Genomic DNA, 21,702 nt, shown 5'->3' on the forward strand with positions numbered 1-21,702 from the left:
AGAAGAGGAGGAGGAAGAGAGGAGGAGAGGAGAAGAGGAGGAGAAAGAGAGAAGAGGAGGAAGAGGAGGAGAAGAGAGGAGGAGAGGAGGAGGAGAGAGGAGGAGAGAAGAGGAGGAGGAGGAGAGAGGAGGAGAAGAGGAGGAAGGAGGAGGAGAGAGAGGAGAGAAGAGGAGAAGAAGAGGAGGAGAAGAAGGAGGAGGAGAAGAGGAGGAGGAGGAGGAGAAGAGGAGGAGGAGGAGGAGGAGGAGAGAGAGGAGGAGAGAGGAGAGAGGAGGAGGAGGAGGAGAAGCGTGTGAGTCGAGGCCACAGCCAAAGAGATTTGGTGAGAAGGACCAGAGGGCAGAAACTTCAAAACGAGGGCAGGACTGGAGCGAGTGTGTTTGAGACTCTGCAGAGGACGGGCATGAAAAGGGCTCAGTGTGAGAGGGGCGGGCGCTACACACACACACACACACACAAACACACACACACACACACACACACACACACAGACACACACACACACCACACACACACACACACACACACTCTAGTCTCTCTAATGGGCACAAACACACAAGACGCATTGACACAGACCAAAGACTCAAGACCAACAACTACGGAGCAAATGAGTTCCTGCCCTTTCCTCCCCCCCATGCCCCCCCTCCCCTGTGCCCCCTCCCCTCGTGCCCCCCCCCCCTGCCCCCCCCCTCGTGCCCCCCCCCCCCCCCCCCCCGTGCCCGTCTCTCTACACCCCGGCTCTTCTCGTTCAGACAGATCCAGGCGTTTTTCTCTTTCTCGGGCGCCGTATGCAGCGGGTGATGTCAGACTGACGACACCGGCGTAACGGTGGCAGCGGCGGCGGCGGTGGCGGCGGCGGTGGTGGCGGGTGGCGGCAGCGGCGAGGGCGAGGGCACGTGGGGTGGCACTGATGTGGGTGCTGCTGCGCGTTAGGGGCGGGTGACAGGTCTGTGAGCGGGCGAGCGGAGGATCCCACGGTGACAGTAAAGAGGCTGGAGATGCAAAGAGCTTCATGACACTGTTTACTGCTGCAGGAACTGAAGCTGCTGCAAACCTCCTCCTCCTCCTCCTCCTCCTCCTCTGCTTCTGCTTCTTCTTCTGTGGGACTTTCAAACTGTCTTTGTCTCAGACCCCCCCCCCCCTTCACACACACACACACACACACACTGCACTGACAGGGCGACTCCTGCAGGGGGCGCTCATGTAAAAACTACACTTGAAACAGAAATGTGTGAAACTGTATTTAAATATAAAAAGGTAAAGTACAAACCAAATCCTCAGATACTTAAACTAAAACTCATTTAGATCGACTAAAGCTGCGTTCAGACTGAAGCGTCACCACGTCCACTTCACACTCAGAGTCCATGTGGACGTGTGTCCAGGGCGAGCTGCGTTTTTGTGGTGCGTCTTGAGACGTCAGAGCGGCGAGAATCTGTTGTTGATGCAGAACGTCTTGAGTGTTCAGGAATCTAAACCCGCGTCCAGAGCACTGAAGTTGAAAAAGCTGAACTTTTGATGTCGGACGCCAAAGTAGACGTCAGACGTAATTATCTGGATGAAGGAGAAGAAGGAGAAAGACCTGGGAACCACAAACACCAGAACAAGAAATCTCCATGTGTTTGGAGCGTCTGAACTCAAAGACAAAGGCTCCAACTCGAGACGACGTCCAGTGAGTTTTCTGACGTTCCGGTCTGAACAGACACCTCCATGTCTCCTAAAAACACCTCCATGTCTCCTAAAAACACCTCCATGTCTCCTAAAAACACCTCCATGTCTCCTAAAAACACCTCCATGTCTCCTAAAAACACCTCCATGTCTCGTAATAATTATAAAACTGTTTACATGAACAAAACAAGATCAGATGACAACAAACAAGAACGACCCACTCCAAATGTGAGGAGAAGGAAACAACTACAGATTAGTTAAAAGTGGATTTTACAGAATGGGCCTGATCTAAGGGTCCAGGTTCAGGTTCAGGTTTGGGTTTAGACGTCGGGTCTGTGGGTTCGGGTTCAGGTTCAGGTTCCTTGCTGTGATTCTCTGGTGAGATCTGAGGACGTGCGATTAGAAAAGATCTTATTTTGTATTTTAACTTTTACATTTCGGTGGGAAAATCAAGTCATTCATCACCAATGTTTTTTTTTTGTAATTATGTAAAAAAACTCAAACTAATTTCCTTGAGGGAACATATGGAGAGCTGTGGTACATTAGAGGAGGTAAAATGTGCCTCTCAGCTCCACGTTAAAAGCTCCATTGTCTCGTGGTCGTATAAACACGTCTGGGTAATGGGCTGTCGGCGCCGCTCACACTTCAGCTGCGAAACCAACTAAGTTTCAACACGAAGAAAATGTTCCAAAGATTTAAAAGCCGAGAACGACTCCGGAGACGCTGTGTGCTCCGCCCCAGGGCAGCTATGACCACGGACTGGACTCTGGAACAGACTCTAGACTGGACTCTAGACTGGACTCTAGACTGGACTCTGGACCGGACTCTGGACCAGACTCTGATGTTACAGTGGCTCATCTGGAACTGGAACTGAGATTTTTACTCACAAACTGAACTTGGGCCAGAGTCCGTGGAGCCAAATAATCCAGGTGTCTTTCGTTCGTTTTTCAAAATAAAACCAAAAATAATAAAATGAAAAAACTAATATTTTCTTCATTTTTGGCTCCAAAACCAAAATGAAAAATCGAATAACGATGACTGACTGAACCAGGACTGAGTGTCGGGACCAGACCAGAACTGAGACCAGAACTGAGACCAGGACTGAGACTGGGACCAGACCAGGACCAGACCAGAATCAGACTGGGACTGAGACCAGTTTAGTCCTGGTTCAGTCCTGGTTTAATCCTGGTTCAGTCTGTTATCCGTTTTTTTTCCATTTTTCATTTAAACACAAAATCAAAAACTCAAAAAACGAATCATTATCTGTTTCTTTCATTTTGGTTTTGGAGACAAATAATGAAGAAATTATACATATATATATATATATATATATATATATATATATATATATATATATATATATATATATATATATATATAAACGACTCAGAAACGGGGCCACCATCAGTCACCTCCTCTACATGGATGACATCAAGCTGTACGCTAAGAGTGAGCGAGACATCGACTCACTGATCCACACCACAAGGATCTACAGTACAGACATTGGGATGTCATTCGGGCTTGAGAAATGTAGCAGGATGGTGACAAAGAGAGGGAAGGTAGTCCACACAGAGGGGGTGTCACTCCCAGAGGGAACAGCAGACGTTGAGGACAGTTACAAGTACCTTGGTATCCCACAAGCAAATGGCTCCTCGAAGAGGCAACAAAGGAAAGCGGCTACGGCCAAATACCTGCAAAGAGTGAGGCAAGTCCTTAGAAGCAGCTCAATGGCAAGAACAAGGTGCAGGCAATAAACAGCTCCGTCCTGCCAGTGATCAGATCCCTGCAGGGATTGTAAGCTGGCCAAAGGAGGAGATACAGACCACAGATGTTAAGACACGAAAGCTCCTGACCTGCATGGAGGGTTCCATCCCAAATCCAGCACCCTGAGACTGTACGCAGGCCGGAAGGAAGGGGGCCGAGGACTAGTGAGTGTGGGAACCACTGTCCAGGATGAAACATCCAAGCTCCTTGAGAACATCAAGGACAAAGGCCCCAGCAGATGAGGAGCTCAGAGAATGTCTCAGACAGTGGGGTCCAGAGGAAGAGGTGCTGGAGGGACCATCATGGCAGGACAAACCCCTACATGGGGCGAACCACCGGAACATAACTGAAGTGGCTGATATCAAGAAATCCTACCAATGTCTTGAGAGGGTCTGAAGGACACACAGAGGCACTGATCCTGGCTGCTCAGGAGCAGGACCTGGGCACTCGAGCAATAGAGGCCCAGATCTACCACACCAGACAAGACCCACGGTGTCGACTGTGCCAAAGAGGCTCCTGAGGACAGTCCAGCACATAACTGCAGGTGTAAGATGCTGCAGGGAAACAAACATGGAGCGACATAACCAAGTGGCGCGACATAGTGTACAGAAACATCTGTGCAGAGTACGGGCTGGAAACCCCAGGATCAAGGTGGGAAACACCTCCAAAGGTTGTGGAGAATGACCGAGCCAAGATCCTGTGGGACTTCAGATACAGACTGACAGGATGGTGATGAACCAACCAGACATAGTGGTGGTGGAGAAGAAACAGAGCAGAGCCGTGGTGGTGGAACATCGCAATACCAAGAGATGGTAATATCAGGAAAAAGGAACACGAGAAGCTAGAGAAATACCAGGGGCTCAAGGAAGAGCTGGAGAGAGTCTGGAAAGTAAAGGCATCAGTGGTGCCTGTGGTGATCGGACACTCGGGGCTGTAACCCCCAAACTGGAAGAGGCTTCAACAGATACCAGAAAAAACAATGGAACATCTCAGTCCAGAAAAGTGCAGAACTGGGAACAGCAAAGATACTGCGCAGAAACTGTCAAGCTCCCAGGTCCTCTGGTAGACGACCGAGCTGAATGAGGGTGAGAGACCAACCACCGTGGAAGGTGAGAAACACATTTTGTATTATTTATTATATATATATATATATATATATATATATATATATATATATATATATATATATTATTTTCTTATTTTTGGTTTTATTTTGAAAAACAAATGTCTGACACCTGGATTCCCGTCCCTGTTCTCTTCCTGTTTCAAATGCAGCGGTTAAAAGTTCTGATGGATCCGTTTATATGTTTTTTACTCAGAGTGGGATCGCCTCTCCACAGATCTGACTCCACCTTCTCCTGTCGCCTGCTGCCCTCCACCTGGAAAGTTCCTGAGTGCATCTTTAAAGCAGCGCCTCCTTCTGTTCGGTTCCTCTGGGTCGTGGCAGAATAATGTTCTTTTAAACTCAGTGTGTTTGTGAGTCCGGAGCGGCGCCCCCTGGTGACTCAATTACAGCAAACAGATGGACCTGACCACAGAGACACACACACACACACACACACACACACACAGGCACACACACACAGGCACACACACACACACACACACACACACGAGGGCACCGGAGAGAGAGAAGAGAGGAGAGGAGGAGGAAGGGACCAAGACGGGTCAGGAGAGGAAAAGAGAGACCAAGCGGGAACACGAGAGGAGAGAGAGAGGAGAGGAAGAGGGGGCAGGTACACCAGAGGAAGAGAGAGGGAGAGAGGAGGAGGAGACAGGGAGGAGAGGAAGAGAGAGAGAGACAGAGAGAGACCAAGAGGGACCAGGAGAGGAGAAGAAGAGAGAGAGAGCGAGAGCGAGTCCTCGAGAAAGGGAGGAGAGGAGAGAGAGGGATCGAGCAGGTCCAGGAGAGGAGAAGGAGTGGAGAAAGAGAGAGACCGAGTGTGCTCCAGGAGAGGGGGAGTGATGGAGGAGAGGAAGAGAGAGAGAGACCGAGCGGGAGAGAGGGAGGAGGAGGAGAGGAAAAGAGAGAGATCGAGCAGATTCAGGAGAGGGGGAGGAGAGAAGGAGAGGTGAGAGACGGAAAGGAAGAGCAACAGAGGAGAGAGAGAGAGACTGAGCAGGGTTCACGAGAGAGGGAGGAGAGGAGAAGACAGATAGAAGAAGAGAGAACAGGAGGAGAGGGAAAGACCAAGCACATGCTCCAGGAGAGGGGGAGCGACGGAGGAGAGGAGAGAGAGAGAGAGAGAGAGAGAGAGAGAGAGAGAGAGAGAGAGAGAGAGAGAGAGTGCACCTTTCACAAACTCAGAGCCTAATAAAGGCAAACTGAAAGAAGAAAGAGAAAGAAAGAAGAGGAAGAGAGAGAGACTTTTGACCTTTCAGAGAAACTCACTTCAACTCTCAGTGTAATAAAAGAAAACTGCTACTATGAGAAGAGGAGGAAAGGAGAGAAGGAGGGAGAGAAAGAGGGGAGGGAGGAGAGAGGAAGGGAGGAAGTGGAAAGGAGGAAGAGCAGACAGATAAAGTGAAGGAGGGAGCAGAGTCTGAAATCATGTTTAAACAAATCCAACGTGAAGGTTTGAGGATCAGTTACTCTGAGTCTGATTCTGACGAACGAGACGAGAACGGAGTGAGAGAGAGAGAGAAAGAAAGAGAGATGAGAGGAGAGAGAGAGAGAGAGAGAGAAAATGCTCTAAACTGTGTGATTTACCTCCAGAGTTTGTCACTGCAGCAAAACAAACTGATCATTTCATGTGCACAGAACCAGACTCAGAGACTGGGTCGTATTCAAACCCTCCTCACGGTGAGCAGGACGAGTCTGTACGAGGCTCCGCCCACAGACCTACGTCCCCCACGTTCCACACGACAATTCTCCATAAATACACAAAAACATGACACGAAACTGAACACAACGACCTGATTCAAAGAGCAGTAGATTCATTAGCAGAACACAGTGATTTTGCTCTGAAGGGGGAGTGACTGAGCACAGAGAGCAAAGGAAACAGAGACTCACAGCAGCAAAAACATTAGTACATTGTTTTGGGTGAATATAGTGTTTTCAGAACTACAAAAGGAACATGGTGAACTAAATATGTGACTTTTTCACATCGTCTGAAGTGTCACACTGTAGGTTTGTGGAACTTCAGGTTCATGTTTTTCTGTCAAAATGTGTGTGTAAATGTGTGTGTAAATGTGTGTGTGAATGTGTGTGTGAATGTGTGTGTAAATGTGTGTGTAATGTGTGTGTGAATGTGTGTGTAAATGTGTGTGTAAATGTGTGTGTAAATGTGTGTGTAAATGTGTGTGTAAATGTGTGTGTAAATGTGTGTGTAATGTGTGTGTGAATGTGTGTGTGAATGTGTGTGTAAATGTGTGTGTAAATGTGTGTGTAAATGTGTGTGTAAATGTGTGTTGTATTCTCCTGCAGCTTCATAAATCTGCTGGAAAGACCAAAACTTAAAGGAAACAACGAGACACATTAGTCACACAACAAACTCAACTCATGTTCTGATCCTTAATAATGTAAGTAAAAAGTAAAGTTTCTCCTTTGTGGAGTTTGTTGGTTGAAGATTTGGTGATGGAGCAGATTTATGAAACTGCTGGAGAATACGACACACACTTACACACACACTTACACACACATTTACACACACACTTACACACACACTTACACACACATTTACACACACATTTACAGAGAAAAACAACAGAACACCAGAAGTTCCACAAACCTTCAGCGGGACACTTCAGATCTGTGTGAAAAAGGTCTATACCTTATAGAAGTAAATAACCTCTGAATATTGTCATTGAACAAAAAGACTGATTTCACTGGTTCACTCTGTGCACAGAAGGTGGGTGTGAGGACAGGTGTGGGTGCAGGTGTGTTGATGTGGTTGCAGGTGTGGGTGTGGTTGCAGGTCTGGGTGTGGGTGCAGGTGTGGGTGCAGGTGTGGTTGCAGGTGTGGGTGCAGGTGTGTTGGTTGTGGTGTGGTGTGGTCTGGGCAGTGTGGTGTGTGGGTGCAGGTGTGTTGCAGGTGTGTTGCAGGGGTGTTTGGTGTGGTTGCAGGTGTGGGTGGGTGGTTGCAGGTTTGCGGTTGATGTTGTGTGGTGTGGTTGGTGTGGGTGTGTTGGTGCAGGTGAGGTTGCAGGTGTGGGTGCAGGGTGTGGTTGCAGGTGTTGCAGGTGTGGTGCAGTGGTTGCAGTGTGTGTTGCAGGTGTGTTGATGTGGTGTGTGGTGTGGTTGCAGGTGTGGTTGCAGGTGTGGGTGCAGGTTGTGTGGTGCGGTGTGTTGTGTTGCAGTGTGGTGCAGGTGTGGGTGCAGGTGTGCAGGGTGTGCAGGTGTGTTGTGTGTTGGTGTGTTGGTGTGGTTGCAGGTGTGGTGTGGGTGTGGGTGCAGGTGTGGTTGCAGGTGTGTGTGGGGTGTGGTGTGGTTGCAGTGTGGGTGTGGGTGTGGGTGCAGGTGAGGTTGCAGGTGTGTCATGTGTTGTGTGGTTGCAGGTGTGGGTGCAGGTGTGGGTGCAGTGTGGTTGCAGGTGTGTTGATGTGGGTGTGTTGGTGTGGTTGCAGGTGTGGGTGTGGGTGCAGGTGAGGTTGCAGGTGTGGGTGCAGGTGTGTTGGTGTGGTTGCAGGTGAGGTTGCAGGTGTGGGTGCAGGTGTGGGTGCAGGTGTGTTGATGTGGGTGCAGGTCTGGGTGTGGTTGCAGGTGTGGTTGCGGGTGTGGTTGTGGTTGCAGGTGTGTTGATGTGGTTGCAGGTGCAGGTGTGGGTGCAGGTGTGGCTGCGGTTGCAGGTGTTGGTGCGGGTGGTACCTGTCCATCCGGGGTAGCAGCGGCAGTACCCGCTCACAGGGTCGCACCCGTCGGCGTGGCTACAGTCGCAGCGCTCGCGACACTCCAGACCGTACGTACCGTCCTGACACAACAGGGTCAAAGGTCAAACCACAGACACTCGTTTAGGTTTAAATCTCAAACATCACAAAACACAGTGGAGCACTTCCTGTATCACTACACGACTACGGTGAGCAGATTTTCAAAATAAAACACTGGGACGTCTCTGGTTTGTGGAGGTTGGTCATAATAAAATGGTTAAATTATTCTGCGCTCGGCTCGAATATGAGTCAGTTTAGTCACGTTTTCTTTGTGTTTTGTCGTTTTTAATCAGATTTTCTGTTTTTTACCCAAACAAATGTCAGTTTATGTTTCTCTTTACTGTTGCAGGATCAGATTGGTCCAAAATAGAGACACTGGGACATTTCTGTATAAAACTATAAAACAGATCAGTGATTTTGTATAAATCTGTTGGACAGAGACACAGGGACGACTGGACTCTACACATGACGTCACAACAGAGGAGGGACCAAGTCGTTGTTGTGTGAGTCTCAAGTCTTTGACCTCAAGTCTGAGGCAAGTCCAAGTCGAGTCTCAAGTCACTGGTCCATAAGTCCAAGTCGAGTCCAAGTCGTCTGTTTTGAGCTTAAAGTTAAAAAAAAGTACCAAAAAGCACCAAATACAGTTTCGATTTTTGTAATTTATATGAATTTTAAAGTAAACTGTTCTTCCTCAGAGAGCGACAGAGAAGAGTCCAAACTGTGAGACATGAAAACAAACCCTCGGTCTGAAAAACAGAACCTAAGAACATGTTTATTTAAGAGTTTGAGAAATGCAAATTTTCCATTTTAATTTTCCTTTTTTCACACTCAAGATCTGAGAGTGAATCATGACGGTCAGAACAGAAAGAATTAAGATTTAAAATAACAGTTATTTTATCTCCACTGAAATGGAAGGATCATGTTCTCTGTAGTTCATTCTGTTGTACTGTATATTACTGTATATTACTGTATATTACTGTAGTACTTTTGAGTATCACAGTACTTCAGTTTCATCCAAAGTACAAACAGAAGTGTGGGGACATGTTCCAGTTTGTTTCTGTAAAATTCAGCGTCACATTTATCAACTGTAAAGAGAAAAGTATTTTATAAAAACATTTATTTTTTTAGGAGAAACATCAAGTCAAGTCTCGAGTCACTGACCTTCAAGTCCGAGTCAAGTCCCAAGTCTTAATCCAGTTTTATCAAGTCAAGTCTCAAGTCCTAAAAATAGTGACTCAAGTCTGACTCAAGTCCAAGTCACGACTCGCAGGTCCCACCTCTGCTCTTCTGTGACTTGAAAAAAGTGACTCGACCTGAACACAGAGATTGAAAATCAAAACTAAATCTGAATTTAAAAAATTTTATTTAGAATTTGGCATTTGAGGATTTATTCTCAGGCCTTGAACATTCATCCTGAACTGATTTTAAGTTTGTTTATCTCAAATTGAGCATCATAAACTTATTTCCAGCTCATGAACTCTGAGCTCAGACGCTTCACTCTCGTCCAGAGTTGAATAATTTGTCATTTTCTGAGTGTGTTTTCAGTTTGAGAAGAGCTTGTGCTAAATGTGGAGGTTTGTGTTAAACATGTGAATAAAACAAAACAAACACAACTCCAGGTCAGAGAATAATGTGACACGGAACATTTAAACTCCACAGAGTCCAGTTTGTTGTTGGTGTTTGTGTTTCAGAGTTTGAGCTCCTGAAAACATCTGATTTCTTGAGTTATTTTGTGTTCTTTTTCAAGCGTTGTTTGCTATAAGAGGAGTGTGACTGGGTGCTGTGTGAAAGTGCCCAGTCATGTTGTGTGAAAGTGACTGGGTGTTGTGTGAAAGTGCCCAGGCATGTTGTGTGAAAGTGACTGGGTGTTGTGTGAAAGTGCCCAGGCATGTTGTGTGAAAGTGACTGGGCGCTGTGTGAAAGTGACTGGGCGTGTTGTGTGAAAATGACTGGACGTGTTGTGTGAAAGTGACTGGGCGTGTTGTGTGAAAGTGACTGGACGTATTGTGTGAAAGTGACCGGGCGCTGTGTGAAAGTGACTGGGCGTGTTGTGTGAAAGTGCCTGGGAGTGTTGTGTGAAAGTGACCGGGCGTGTTGTGTGAAAGTGCCCGGGCGTGTTGTGTGAAAGTGACTGGGCGTTGTGTGAAAGTGACTGGACGTATTGTGTGAAAGTGACTGGACGCTGTGTGAAAGTGACTGGGCGTGTTGTGTGAAAGTGACTGGACGTATTGTGTGAAAGTGACTGGACGCTGTGTGAAAGTGACCGGGTGTGTTGTGTGAAAGTGACCGGGCGTGTTGTGTGAAAGTGACCGGGCGCTGTGTGAAAGTGACTGGGCGTGTTGTGTGAAAGTGCTCGGGAGTGTTGTGTGAAAGTGACCGGGCGTGTTGTGTGAAAGTGACTGGGCACTGTGTGAAAGTGACTGGACATGTTGTGTGAAAGTGACTGGGTATGTTGTGTGAAAGTGACTGGGCGTGTTGTGTGAAAGTGACTGGGTGTTGTGTGAAAGTGCCCGGGCGTGTTGTGTGAAAGTGACCAGGCGCTGTGTGAAAGTGACTGGACGTATTGTGTGAAAGTGACTGGGCGCTGTGTGAAAGTGACTGGGCGTGTTGTGTGAAAATGCCCGGGAGTGTTGTGTGAAAGTGACCAGGCGCTGTGTGAAAGTGACTGGACGTATTGTGTGAAAGTGACTGGGCGCTGGGTGAAAGTGACTGGGCGTGTTGTGTGAAAGTGACTGGGCGTGTTGTGTGAAAGTGACTGGGTGTTGTGTGAAAGTAACTGGGCGCTGTGTGAAAGTGACTGGACGTATTGTGTGAAAGTGACCGGGCGCTGTGTGAAAGTGACTGGGCGTGTTGTGTGAAAGTGCCTGGGAGTGTTGTGTGAAAGTGACCGGGCGTGTTGTGTGAAAGTGCCCGGGCGTGTTGTGTGAAAGTGACTGGGCGTTGTGTGAAAGTGACCGGGTGTGTTGTGTGAAAGTGACCGGGCGTGTTGTGTGAAAGTGACCGGGCGCTGTGTGAAAGTGACTGGGCGTGTTGTGTGAAAGTGCTCGGGAGTGTTGTGTGAAAGTGACCGGGTGTGTTGTGTGAAAGTGACCGGGCGTGTTGTGTGAAAGTGACTGGGCACTGTGTGAAAGTGACTGGACATGTTGTGTGAAAGTGACTGGGTGTTGTGTGAAAGTGCCCGGGCGTGTTGTGTGAAAGTGACCAGGCGCTGTGTGAAAGTGACTGGACGTATTGTGTGAAAGTGACTGGGCGCTGTGTGAAAGTGACTGGGCGTGTTGTGTGAAAGTGCCCGGGAGTGTTGTGTGAAAGTGACCAGGCGCTGTGTGAAAGTGACTGGACGTATTGTGTGAAAGTGACTGGGCGCTGTGTGAAAGTGACTGGGCGTGTTGTGTGAAAGTGACCGGGCGTGTTGTGTGAAAGTGACTGGGCGCTGTGTGAAAGTGCCCGGGCGTGTTGTGTGAAAGTGCCCGGGCGCAGGTCCGTGGGGCGGCGGGCGGCGGGCGCTCACCGGGCACGACTCCTGGCAGTGCTCGCCCCTCCAGCCCGGGGAGCAGGTGCAGGCTCCGTCCACCGGGTCACACGCGGCCCCGTTCACACACAGACACGTTTGGTTACAGCTCAGGCCCCAGGAGCCGCTGGAGCAGAGGAGGGAGCAGTCCACGCCGCGCCAACCTGTAAACAAACAAACAAACAACAAACAAACACCAGTTTAATCTGAACTTTAAACGACCTCAAGTCCGACACGAGACACGACCTGAGCTGCTGGGACTAAGTCGTGGGTCAAACTAAATCTTTACTGAAAAATGTCAACACCATCTGCATGTTTCTCTTATTTTGAGATCTGTAATGTAATAAAATAAATGTTTAATTATAGTTTTGCTTAAACACTGAATCCAGAACAAACAGAATATAAAATAATAACAACATTTTGAATAAATCATCTGCATATAAATAATAATAAATCTGTGTGCAGCTCGAATACATTTTTGATCTCGTGGGCCAAATATACGGAAGCTTAGAGGGTCACAACAAACGCAAACGCCGCAACAAATACAAATGCCACAACACAAACGCAAATGCCACAACACATTAAAAAGCCACAACACATTAAAAAGCCACAACACATTAAAAAGCCACAACACATTAAAAAGCCACAACACATTAAAAAGCCACAACACATTAAAAAGCCACAACACATTAAAAAGCCACAACACATCAAAAAGCCACAACACATCAAAAAGCCACAACGGAAGTGACCGCAGGACTCTATTTTCCGACGGACCGATCAAGCGGCAAGTGAAGAAGAAGAACTACAACGTGAAAAGTAAAGGAACAGAGAAGTTGGAAACATAAGTAAAAGTAATTTATTGTTTTATCATTATTCGTTTCACGTTGTAGTTCTTCTTCTTCACTTGCCGCTCGATCGGTCCATCGGAAAATAGAGTCCTGCGGTCACTTCCGTTGTGGCTTTTTAATGTGTTGTGGCTTTTGCGTTTGTGTTGTGGCTTTTGTATTTGTTGCGGCGTTTGTGTTTGTTGTGACCCTCTCGGCTTCCGTACAAATATAATTATATCACAGGCTAAATTTGTAGTCAGTCTGGCGCCCCCTAGTGTCTCCACTCAATTTCATTTCTCTCCAGCTCTAGATCTGGAATCAGAAAACACTCGACGATTCACAAAAACCCCGGAAGTGTCGAGTTCAGGCTCCAGCCAATCAGAGAAGAGACAGACATTCTGTGTTGGTGACGATTCTCCAGATTCCCGAGGATTTAAAGTCGGAACAAAGAGAATGTTTGGTGAATTTGATCTCGGGGAAAGACGTTATTGTTCTTCTTCCTACAGGATTTGGAGCTTTACAAACGTCACGACCAAACAGCAGCGACTGGTTCAATAAAAAAAGTCCCCGTCTACTGTCGAGTGAACGAATCCTAATGCTGCAGGTCACACGGTTTCCACCAAGTGAAACCAGTTCATGAATCAGGACACTACATTTGGCCCTGGACCTGAGTTGGACATGTCTGCTCTAGTGTGACCAGAATTTCATGAATTATCCCTGTTTTTTTGGTGGTTGGTCAGAATAAAATGTTTCAAACAAACTTTTACTTAATATGAAAAAAACATATAACCTGTTATTTAATTATTGGGAAAAAAACTATGTAATTAACTTTACTGATAGAACCCTAAGGTAAAAGTTGATCAGTTTAAATCTTTTGGTTTTGCTTAAGATTTTTAACTCAATTTTAACTCACACATAGGTTCAGTTCTAAAGAAAGTTTCTAACCATTAACTTCTTAGGTTCTTTTTAAAGACAACACAGTAAAGTGTGTTTATCTTGTTGACATGTTTCGGCTGCTGCTGCATCTTCAGATCTGTCCCTGGTGTTGGTGGTGACGTGTCGTATATCAGCTGTTGTTACTTCCTGTAGGTGTGGTCAGTCTGATGGACCTGCAGGTGTCTCAGACTGACCACGCCTCCCGTCGCCCGGTGTCTCTGGAGGAGGGTGTCCCAGGTGTGTGAAAGGAACAACCACATTATGGATCAGGACGAGGCTCAGGTCATTGGATCAGAAAACAACAAGTTCAAACGCTGGATCAAGGAGGACGGTGAAATCAGGAAACGAGGCTCGGACAGAATTAACCGTGATGACGGCGCGTTCCTCCTTTCACACACCTGGGACACCCTCCTCCAGAGACACCGGGCGACGGGAGGCGTGGTCAGTCTGAGCAACCTGCCAGGTCCATCAGGCTGACCACACCTACAGGAAGTAACAACAGCTGATATACGACACGTCACCACCAACACCTGGACAGTTCTGAAGATGCAGCAGCAGAAAGGCAAGTTTATTTGTACAGCACAATTCGTACACAAAGTAATTCAAAGTGCTTTACAGAATAAGAAATACATTAAAATCATAATAAAAACAAATAAAAACATAAATAATCATAAAGATTAAAATAAAAAAAGAGAGACATAAATTGGAGAGAAGAGTGCAGAATGAAACCTTTCAGTTATTTGCAGAGTTAAACAGAAATGTTTAGAGTCTGGATTTAAACAGCGTCACAGAAGAGTCTGTCTCACATGTTCACACATGAAACATGTCAACAAGATAAACACACTTTACTGCATTGTCTTTAAAAAGAACCCAAGAAGTTAAAGCATATAAGAAGACAAAATGAACATCTGTGGCTTAATAAGTTTCTAACCAGATGAGGATATTTATTCAAACATTTACTGTTTTACTTAACCTGTCAGAAAAACAACTGCTTCACATTTACTTCTACCAACACTCGACTGCGCAGACGTCATTTATCTGAATATCTCAGTGTCTAATCTATGATAGTTCGATGTCGTTTATAATCGTGTGTTTAGGTTTGTGTTAAAATGTCCCTACAAAACACAGCAGCTGGTTTTCTCTTACGTCCCGAACACAGCTGCACTTTTACAGTTTGTGTTTAAACGTTATTAGTCAAAAGTTATTCCGTTTACATCAGCGTATCATTTAGGTCACACTGAACTAACGACTATTTTTTATTGCTCCTACTATAATAAAATAAATTGGCCGCAGAGCATTTAACTTAAAAGCCCCAAATGAACAGAACAACTCGCCTCCTCGATCTGATCAATCACATCGATCCAGAGGTTTAAGGCGTCGGGCTCCAGATACAAACAAACATCCTGCTCCTGTTTCCATAAAAATACATTTTTGTTTTATGAACTTTCTGTTGGACATAGAGTTACCTTTTTCTTCAGTAATTTACAGAAAAACTGCAGGTGTGGGGATAATAAAATCAGAGCGATGTGTGTGTCTTAGGATCATGTGTGTATAGTGTGAATGTTGTTTGTCTCTTGTTTTGTTTTGTTCTTTCTTTTCTGTAATTGCTTTTTTTGTTAATGTATTTAGGACGCCCTCGTTACATCTCAAGGAGCTTCCCTTATAAATAAATAAATAATACAAATGTGAAACGAGTGGGTAATTAAGGAAAATTGTTCTGCAGAGACGTTCATGACAAACACGTGAGTCAGTAGAGTCACGTTTTCTTTGTGTAAGATTTTCTGTATTTTAACCAAACAAATGTCCGTTTATGTTTCTCTTTACTGATGCAGGATCAGATTGGTCCAAAACAGAGACACTGGGACAAGTCAGTGGTTTTGTATAAATCTGCTGGCACAGTGTCCCCAGGTTTGACTACCCCGAATTTAAGACTTTTTAAAGACCTTTGTAAGACCATGTAAATGAAAATTAAAACCAACATCACACCTGAAAAACACCAGACCCAATTCTAATAATGACCAATCAACTACCGGTGCTATGCATAGAATCTAAGGCCCCGTTCACACTAGTTCATATTGAATCGTTTTGGTTGTAGGTGCAGTGATCTGGTGCCTCCAGCTCCACGAATTCATCTGAGAACAGATCTGATCTGGCACCATGTGACTCCTGAAAACTCTGATACTCTGATGTGTGTCTGTCACCGCCGACTCATTCACCACAAAACACTAAGACACACAATATGTGTCCATTCACATAAACGTGTGTCTGTGTGCACCACCTGCACACGTATAATGTGTGAAAAGTTTCACATGAACCAACAACACGACAGAAACACAGAACAGACTGAGCATCAGCAGAACACCCCTCTGACACAGAGAGAACACCCCTCTGTCACACAGAGAGAGAACACCCCTCTGTCACAGAGAGAACACCCCTCTGACACAGAGAGAGAACACCCCTCTGACACAGAGAGAACACCCTCTGACACAGAGAGAACACCCCTCTGACACAGAGAGAACACCCCTCTGACACACAGAGAGAACACCCCTCTGACACAGAGAGAACACACCCCTCTGTCACAGAGAGAACACCCCCTCTGTCACAGAGAGAACACCCCTCTGACACAGAGAGAACACCCCTCTGTCACAGAGAGAACACACCCTCTGACACACAGAGAGAACACCCTCTGACACAGAGAGAACACCCCTCTGTCACAGAGAGAACACCCCTCTGACACACACAGAGAGAACACCCCTCTGTCACAGAGAGAACACCCCTCTGACACAGAGAGAACACCCCTCTGTCACAGAGAGAACACCCTCTGACACACAGAGAGAACACCCCTCTGACACAGAGAGAACACCCCTCTGACACAGAGAGAACACCCCTCTGTCACAGAGAGAACACCCCTCTGACACACAGAGAGAACACTCCTCTGACACAGAGAGAACACCCCTCTGACACAGAGAGAACACCCCTCTGACACACAGAGAGAACACCCCTCTGTCACAGAGAGAACACCCTCTGTGACACAGAGAGAACACCCCTCTGACACAGAGAGAACACCCCTCTGTCACAGAGAGAACACCCCTCTGACACAGACAGAGAGAACACCCTCTGTCACAGAGAGAACACCCCTCTGACACAGAGAGAACACCCCTCTGTCACAGAGAGACACCTCTAGAACACCCCTCTGTCACAGAGAGAACACCCCTCTGACACAGAGAGAAACACCCCTCTGTCACAGAGAGAGAACACCCCTCTGTCACAGAGAGAACACCCCTCTGTCACACAGAGAGAACACCCCTCTGTCACAGAGAGAACACCCTCTGTCACACAGAGAGAACACCCCTCTGTCACACAGAGAGAACACCCCTCTGTCACAGAGAGAACACCCCTCTGTCACAGAGAGAACACCCCTCTGTCACACAGAGAGAGAACACCCCTCTGTCACACAGAGAGAACACCCCTCTGACACACAGAGAGAACACCCCTCTGACACAGAGAGAACACCCCTCTGACACAGAGAGAACACCCCTCTGACACAGAGAGAACACCCCTCTGACACAGAGAGAACACCCCTCTGACACACAGAGAGAACACCCCTCTGACACAGAGAGAACACCCCTCTGACACAGAGAGAACACCCCTCTGACACACAGAGAGAACACCCCTCTGTCACAGAGAGAGAACACCCCTCTGTCACAGAGAGAACACCCCTCTGACACAGAGAGAACACCCCTCTGACACAGAGAGAACACCCCTCTGACACAGAGAGAACACTCATATTCCACTGAGTCACTGTGTCCTTTACTCGTTGCCGCCGACTCCAGAAACCAAAGTCTTGTTTGCACAAACTCCAACTTACATGTTGATTCATGTTGTTTTTTCCCCTCCCTCTGTTTAACGTCGCACTGCAGCCCGGGTGAGTTTTAAAAAAATAGGCTAATGAAATTCAAGACCTTTGTGAAAAAAATAAGACTTGGATGACATAATTTAAGACTTTTGAAGGCCTTAATTTAGGAAGATGAAATTTAAGACCTTTTAAAGACTTTTAACACCCCACGGCTGCTCTGGCTGCGACAGGGACACAGACTCAAAACTGGGACTGTCCTTGTGAAACAGGAAACGGGGACCTTTTAGTGTAAAATCAAACTCCTAAACTGGAGTTTCTGTTTGCCGATGTGTGCACTGTGTCTCCATGTGTGAACTTTCTGTTTCCACGGAGTCAAGCCACCGGAAAGTTACGCAGTGTTGCTTTAACTCAAACCCTGACCTTAAACTAAATGAATCTGAACTTGATTTTGGTCAAATATTGATCCTTTACCTCCAGGAGACTCAGACTTGGTCCCTACAAAACAAAATGTCCCCATAAGTCACTGTGTTTAGATTCCAGACGATGATATGACGAGTCCACAGAGTCTAAACCTGACCAGAACACCAGGGGGAACCAGGGGACAGCAGGGGGCACCAGGGGACAGCAGGGGGCACCAGGGGGCAGAAGAGGGCAGCAGGGGCAGCAGGGGCAGCAGGGGGCAGCAGGGGGCCTGAGGCAGTGCACGGCTCCAGGGCTACACACAATTAAACCAAACCAAACTGTTTCTGCGAAGGCCAAAGTTAAAATTCATGAGGCTCCCAAGGTTGAAATGCAAAACTTTTACTGTGTGTTTTGTGAATCTCTCTGCTCGTCTCCACAAACCCCCGATGTGTGACTCCCCCATGTGTGACTCCCCCATGTGTGACTCCCTCAGTGTGTGACTCCCTCAGTGTGTGACTCCCTCAGTGTAGTGTCACACTAGGTGTTGTTGTGTGTTGTGTTGTTGTGTGTTGTTGTGTGTTGTGTTGTTGTGTGTGTTGTGTGTTGTTGTGTGTTGTTGTGTGTTGTGTTGTTGTGTGTTGTTGTGTGTTGTGTTGTTGTCGTACCCTCGGTGCACACACAGGCTCCGTCAGTGGGGTTACAGGAGGCGTGGTTGTGGCAGGAGCAGGTGGACGTGCAGCTGGGACCAAACAAACCTGGAGGACAAACGGTCGAGCAGTCTTCACCCTGAGGACACACAGAGGACAGTCAGGACACAGTGAGGACACACAGAGGACAGTGAGGACACTGAGGACACTCTGAGGACACAGAGCAGAGGTTCTGCGCGGGACAGAATTTTCATTCCTTCTCCCTCCACATCTGTGATATTTTGTCCTGCTCTCGTCATTTTCTTTCTTAAACTCTAAACACACAGAAGTGAAAATTAATTGTCTAGATGTTTTGTGACATTAGAAACGTCCACAAGTTTAGGCTGCGAAAAATGTTTTTATTAAAGTCAAATAAAATGTCCAGCACAGATGATGAATAATAGACAAACATGAATCATTTGTATATTTTACTTTACACACAGATTTAGTTTATGGGACTGAAGTGTCCCGTTCCCACCAGCTCCTGCCTGCGCCTGCGTCCCCCGACTCCCACATCGTCCAGTCCCACTTCTGCCCGCGACCGCGATGAGCTTTTAAAATGTGTCCCACTCTGCACTGTTTTGTGTCGAGTCCTGCAAGACTCTAACATAGAGAACACACAGAGGACAAACGGAGGAGACTGAGGACACACACAGAGGACAAACGGAGGAGACTGAGGACACACACAGGACACACACAGAGGACACTTTCATTTTTCTGTATTTTTTTTTACAGAAATGACAAATAAATTCTGATTCTGACTCTTCAGATTTTACACAGAAACAAGATCAGAGCTCAACACAACGACTACTGTACACTCTCTGTGTGTGTGTGTGATATTCTCTGGTCTGAGTTGTGCGTTTGTGTGTATTTGTGTGTATTCTGTCTGTGAGTTGTGTGTGTGAGTTGTGCGTGTGTGTGTGTGTGTGTGTTGTGCGTGTGTGTGTGTGTGTGTGAGTTGTGTGTGTGTGTGTGAGTTGTGCGTGTGTGTGTGTGTATAGTGTGTATTGTTGTGCGTCGCAGAGGGACTGTGTGCGCTTTAGCCTGGGGGCGAGTGTGGCCCCGCACAGATCCTGTCAGAATCAGTGTAAAAAAACACACAGACGCCTGTCACAGTAACACAACCTGAAGACTGACACACAACTGCAGCGAACGCACACGATTCAAGACGACAACAACAACGACAAACAACGACAACAACAAACAACAACGACAACAACAAACAACAACGACAACAGTAATAATAATAATAATAATGATAATAATAATAATTGTAGTCACGTCTGCACCTTGGGCCCCTCACACACACACACACACACACACACACACACACACACACGCACGCACACACAGACACACACACACACACACACACACACACACACACACGCACACACATACCCACACTAGTCAATGTGTGTGAAGTGTCTTGCTTAAGGACACAACAACAGTTTTTCTCTGGCGCCCCCCTGTGGCCCTCGTGATCCAAAAAACAGAAACATCCACTAAATATTTCAGACGTTTGATAAAGTAAAAAAAAATCTGAGCGGCAAAAAATCAATATTAGAATAAAAGAAGCGCAGTGATTAGGAAACGTTTAGAATTAGACTTTTATTCAACCTTATTGTGTTGAAAAGTGTGAAAAGTGAGTCTCCGTCTGCGGCGAAAAGAACGAGAAGCGACTTTTGACACGTTTGAAAATCACTTTGACTCGAGTCGAGATTTTTCTGCAAATCTACAAACGAAAACCGAACAGAACCACCACAAAGACCGTCCACAGTCCGGTCCAGTCCTGGTCTAGTCCTGGTTTAGTCCTGTTTTAGTCCTTTTTAAAGTCCTGGTTAAGTCTTGGTCTAGTCCTGGTTTAGACCTGGTTTAGCTCTGGTTTAGTCCTTTTTTATTCATCGTTTAGTCCTTTTTAAGTCCTGTTTTAGTTCTTTTTTAGTCCTGGTTTAGTCGTTGCTCTTGTTTCTTTCAGTTCAGTATTGAGATGTAAAACGTCACAGTGAGGTCAGGAGGATCCGCTGGGGTCAGAGTTTATTTTCAGCAGGTGTCTGACCCTCCAGCAGTAAAGTTACAGAGTGCAGCTTTAATTCTGTCTGAGGTCTGTGTTTCATCAGAGACTCTTCTCTCTGGCTCCAGCTGTGCTCCTCTCGCTGCTCTCGCCTTAATCTGACACTCCAGCACATTATGAATAATGTTCTTTACTCTGCACCTCCAGCAGCTCCAGCAGCTCCAGCAGCTCCAGCACCTCCAGCACCTCCACCAGCTCCAGCAGCTCCAGCACCTCCAGCACCTCCACCAGCTCCAGCAGCTCCAGCACCTCCAGCAGCTCCACCACCTCCACCACCTCCACCTCCAGCACCTCCAGCAGCTCACCACCTCACCACCTCCACCACTCCAGCAGCTCCAGCACCTCCAGCACCTCCACACCTCCACCTCCAGCACCTCCAGCACCTCCAGCACCTCCAGCACCTCACCAGCTCCACAGCTCCAGCACCTCCAGCACCTCCACCACCTCCAGCACCTCCAGCAGCTCCAGCAGCTCCAGCACCTCCAGCAGCTCCAGCAGCTCCAGCAGCTCCAGCACCTCCAGCACCTCCAGCACCTCCACCACCTCAGCAGCTCCACACCTCCAGCAGCTCCAGCACCTCCAGCACCTCCAGCCTCCACCACCTCCAGCACCTCCAGCACCTCCAGCACCTCCAGCACCTCCAGCACCTCCAGCAGCTCCACCACCTCCAGCACCTCCAGCACCTCCAGCACCTCCACCACCTCCAGCACCTCCAGCAGCTCCAGCACCTCCACCACCTCCAGCAGCTCCACCACCTCCAGCAGCTCCAGCACCTCCAGCACCTCCACCACCTCCAGCAGCTCCAGCAGCTCCAGCAGCTCCACCACCTCCAGCACCTCCAGCACCTCCACCACTCCAGCAGCTCCAGCACCCAGCACCTCACCACCTCCAGCACCTCCAGCACCTCCACCACCTCCAGCAGCTCCAGCACCTCCAGCACCTCCACCACCTCCAGCACCTCCAGCACCTCCAGCACCTCCAGCAGCTCCAGCACCTCCAGCACCTCCACCACCTCCAGCAGCTCCAGCAGCTCCAGCAGCTCCACCACCTCCAGCAGCTCCAGCACCTCCAGCACCTCCAGCACCTCCAGCAGCTCCACCACCTCCAGCAGCTCCAG

General features: G+C 47.5%; 1 protein-coding gene across 2 annotated transcripts in view; it reads right to left on the reverse strand.

Moving 5' to 3' along the window:
* Nucleotides 1-21,702, reverse strand: part of megf11 (multiple EGF-like-domains 11) — a 258,619-nt gene that overhangs the window by 61,312 nt on the left and 175,605 nt on the right. For both annotated transcript variants that reach the window (XM_055155759.1, XM_055155758.1), the window contains exons 10-12: nucleotides 18,491-18,611; nucleotides 11,805-11,968; nucleotides 8,238-8,340 (exon numbers count right to left, since the gene is read on the reverse strand). In XM_055155759.1, coding sequence (XP_055011734.1) covers nucleotides 8,238-8,340; nucleotides 11,805-11,968; nucleotides 18,491-18,611 — 388 coding nt within the window. The remainder of the gene's footprint in view (nucleotides 1-8,237; nucleotides 8,341-11,804; nucleotides 11,969-18,490; nucleotides 18,612-21,702) is intronic.

This window comes from Boleophthalmus pectinirostris, unplaced genomic scaffold (assembly GCF_026225935.1).
Source record: "Boleophthalmus pectinirostris isolate CB_2022bp ecotype Guang Dong unplaced genomic scaffold, ASM2622593v1 HiC_scaffold_2, whole genome shotgun sequence".
Lineage (NCBI taxonomy): Eukaryota > Metazoa > Chordata > Actinopteri > Gobiiformes > Gobiidae > Boleophthalmus > Boleophthalmus pectinirostris.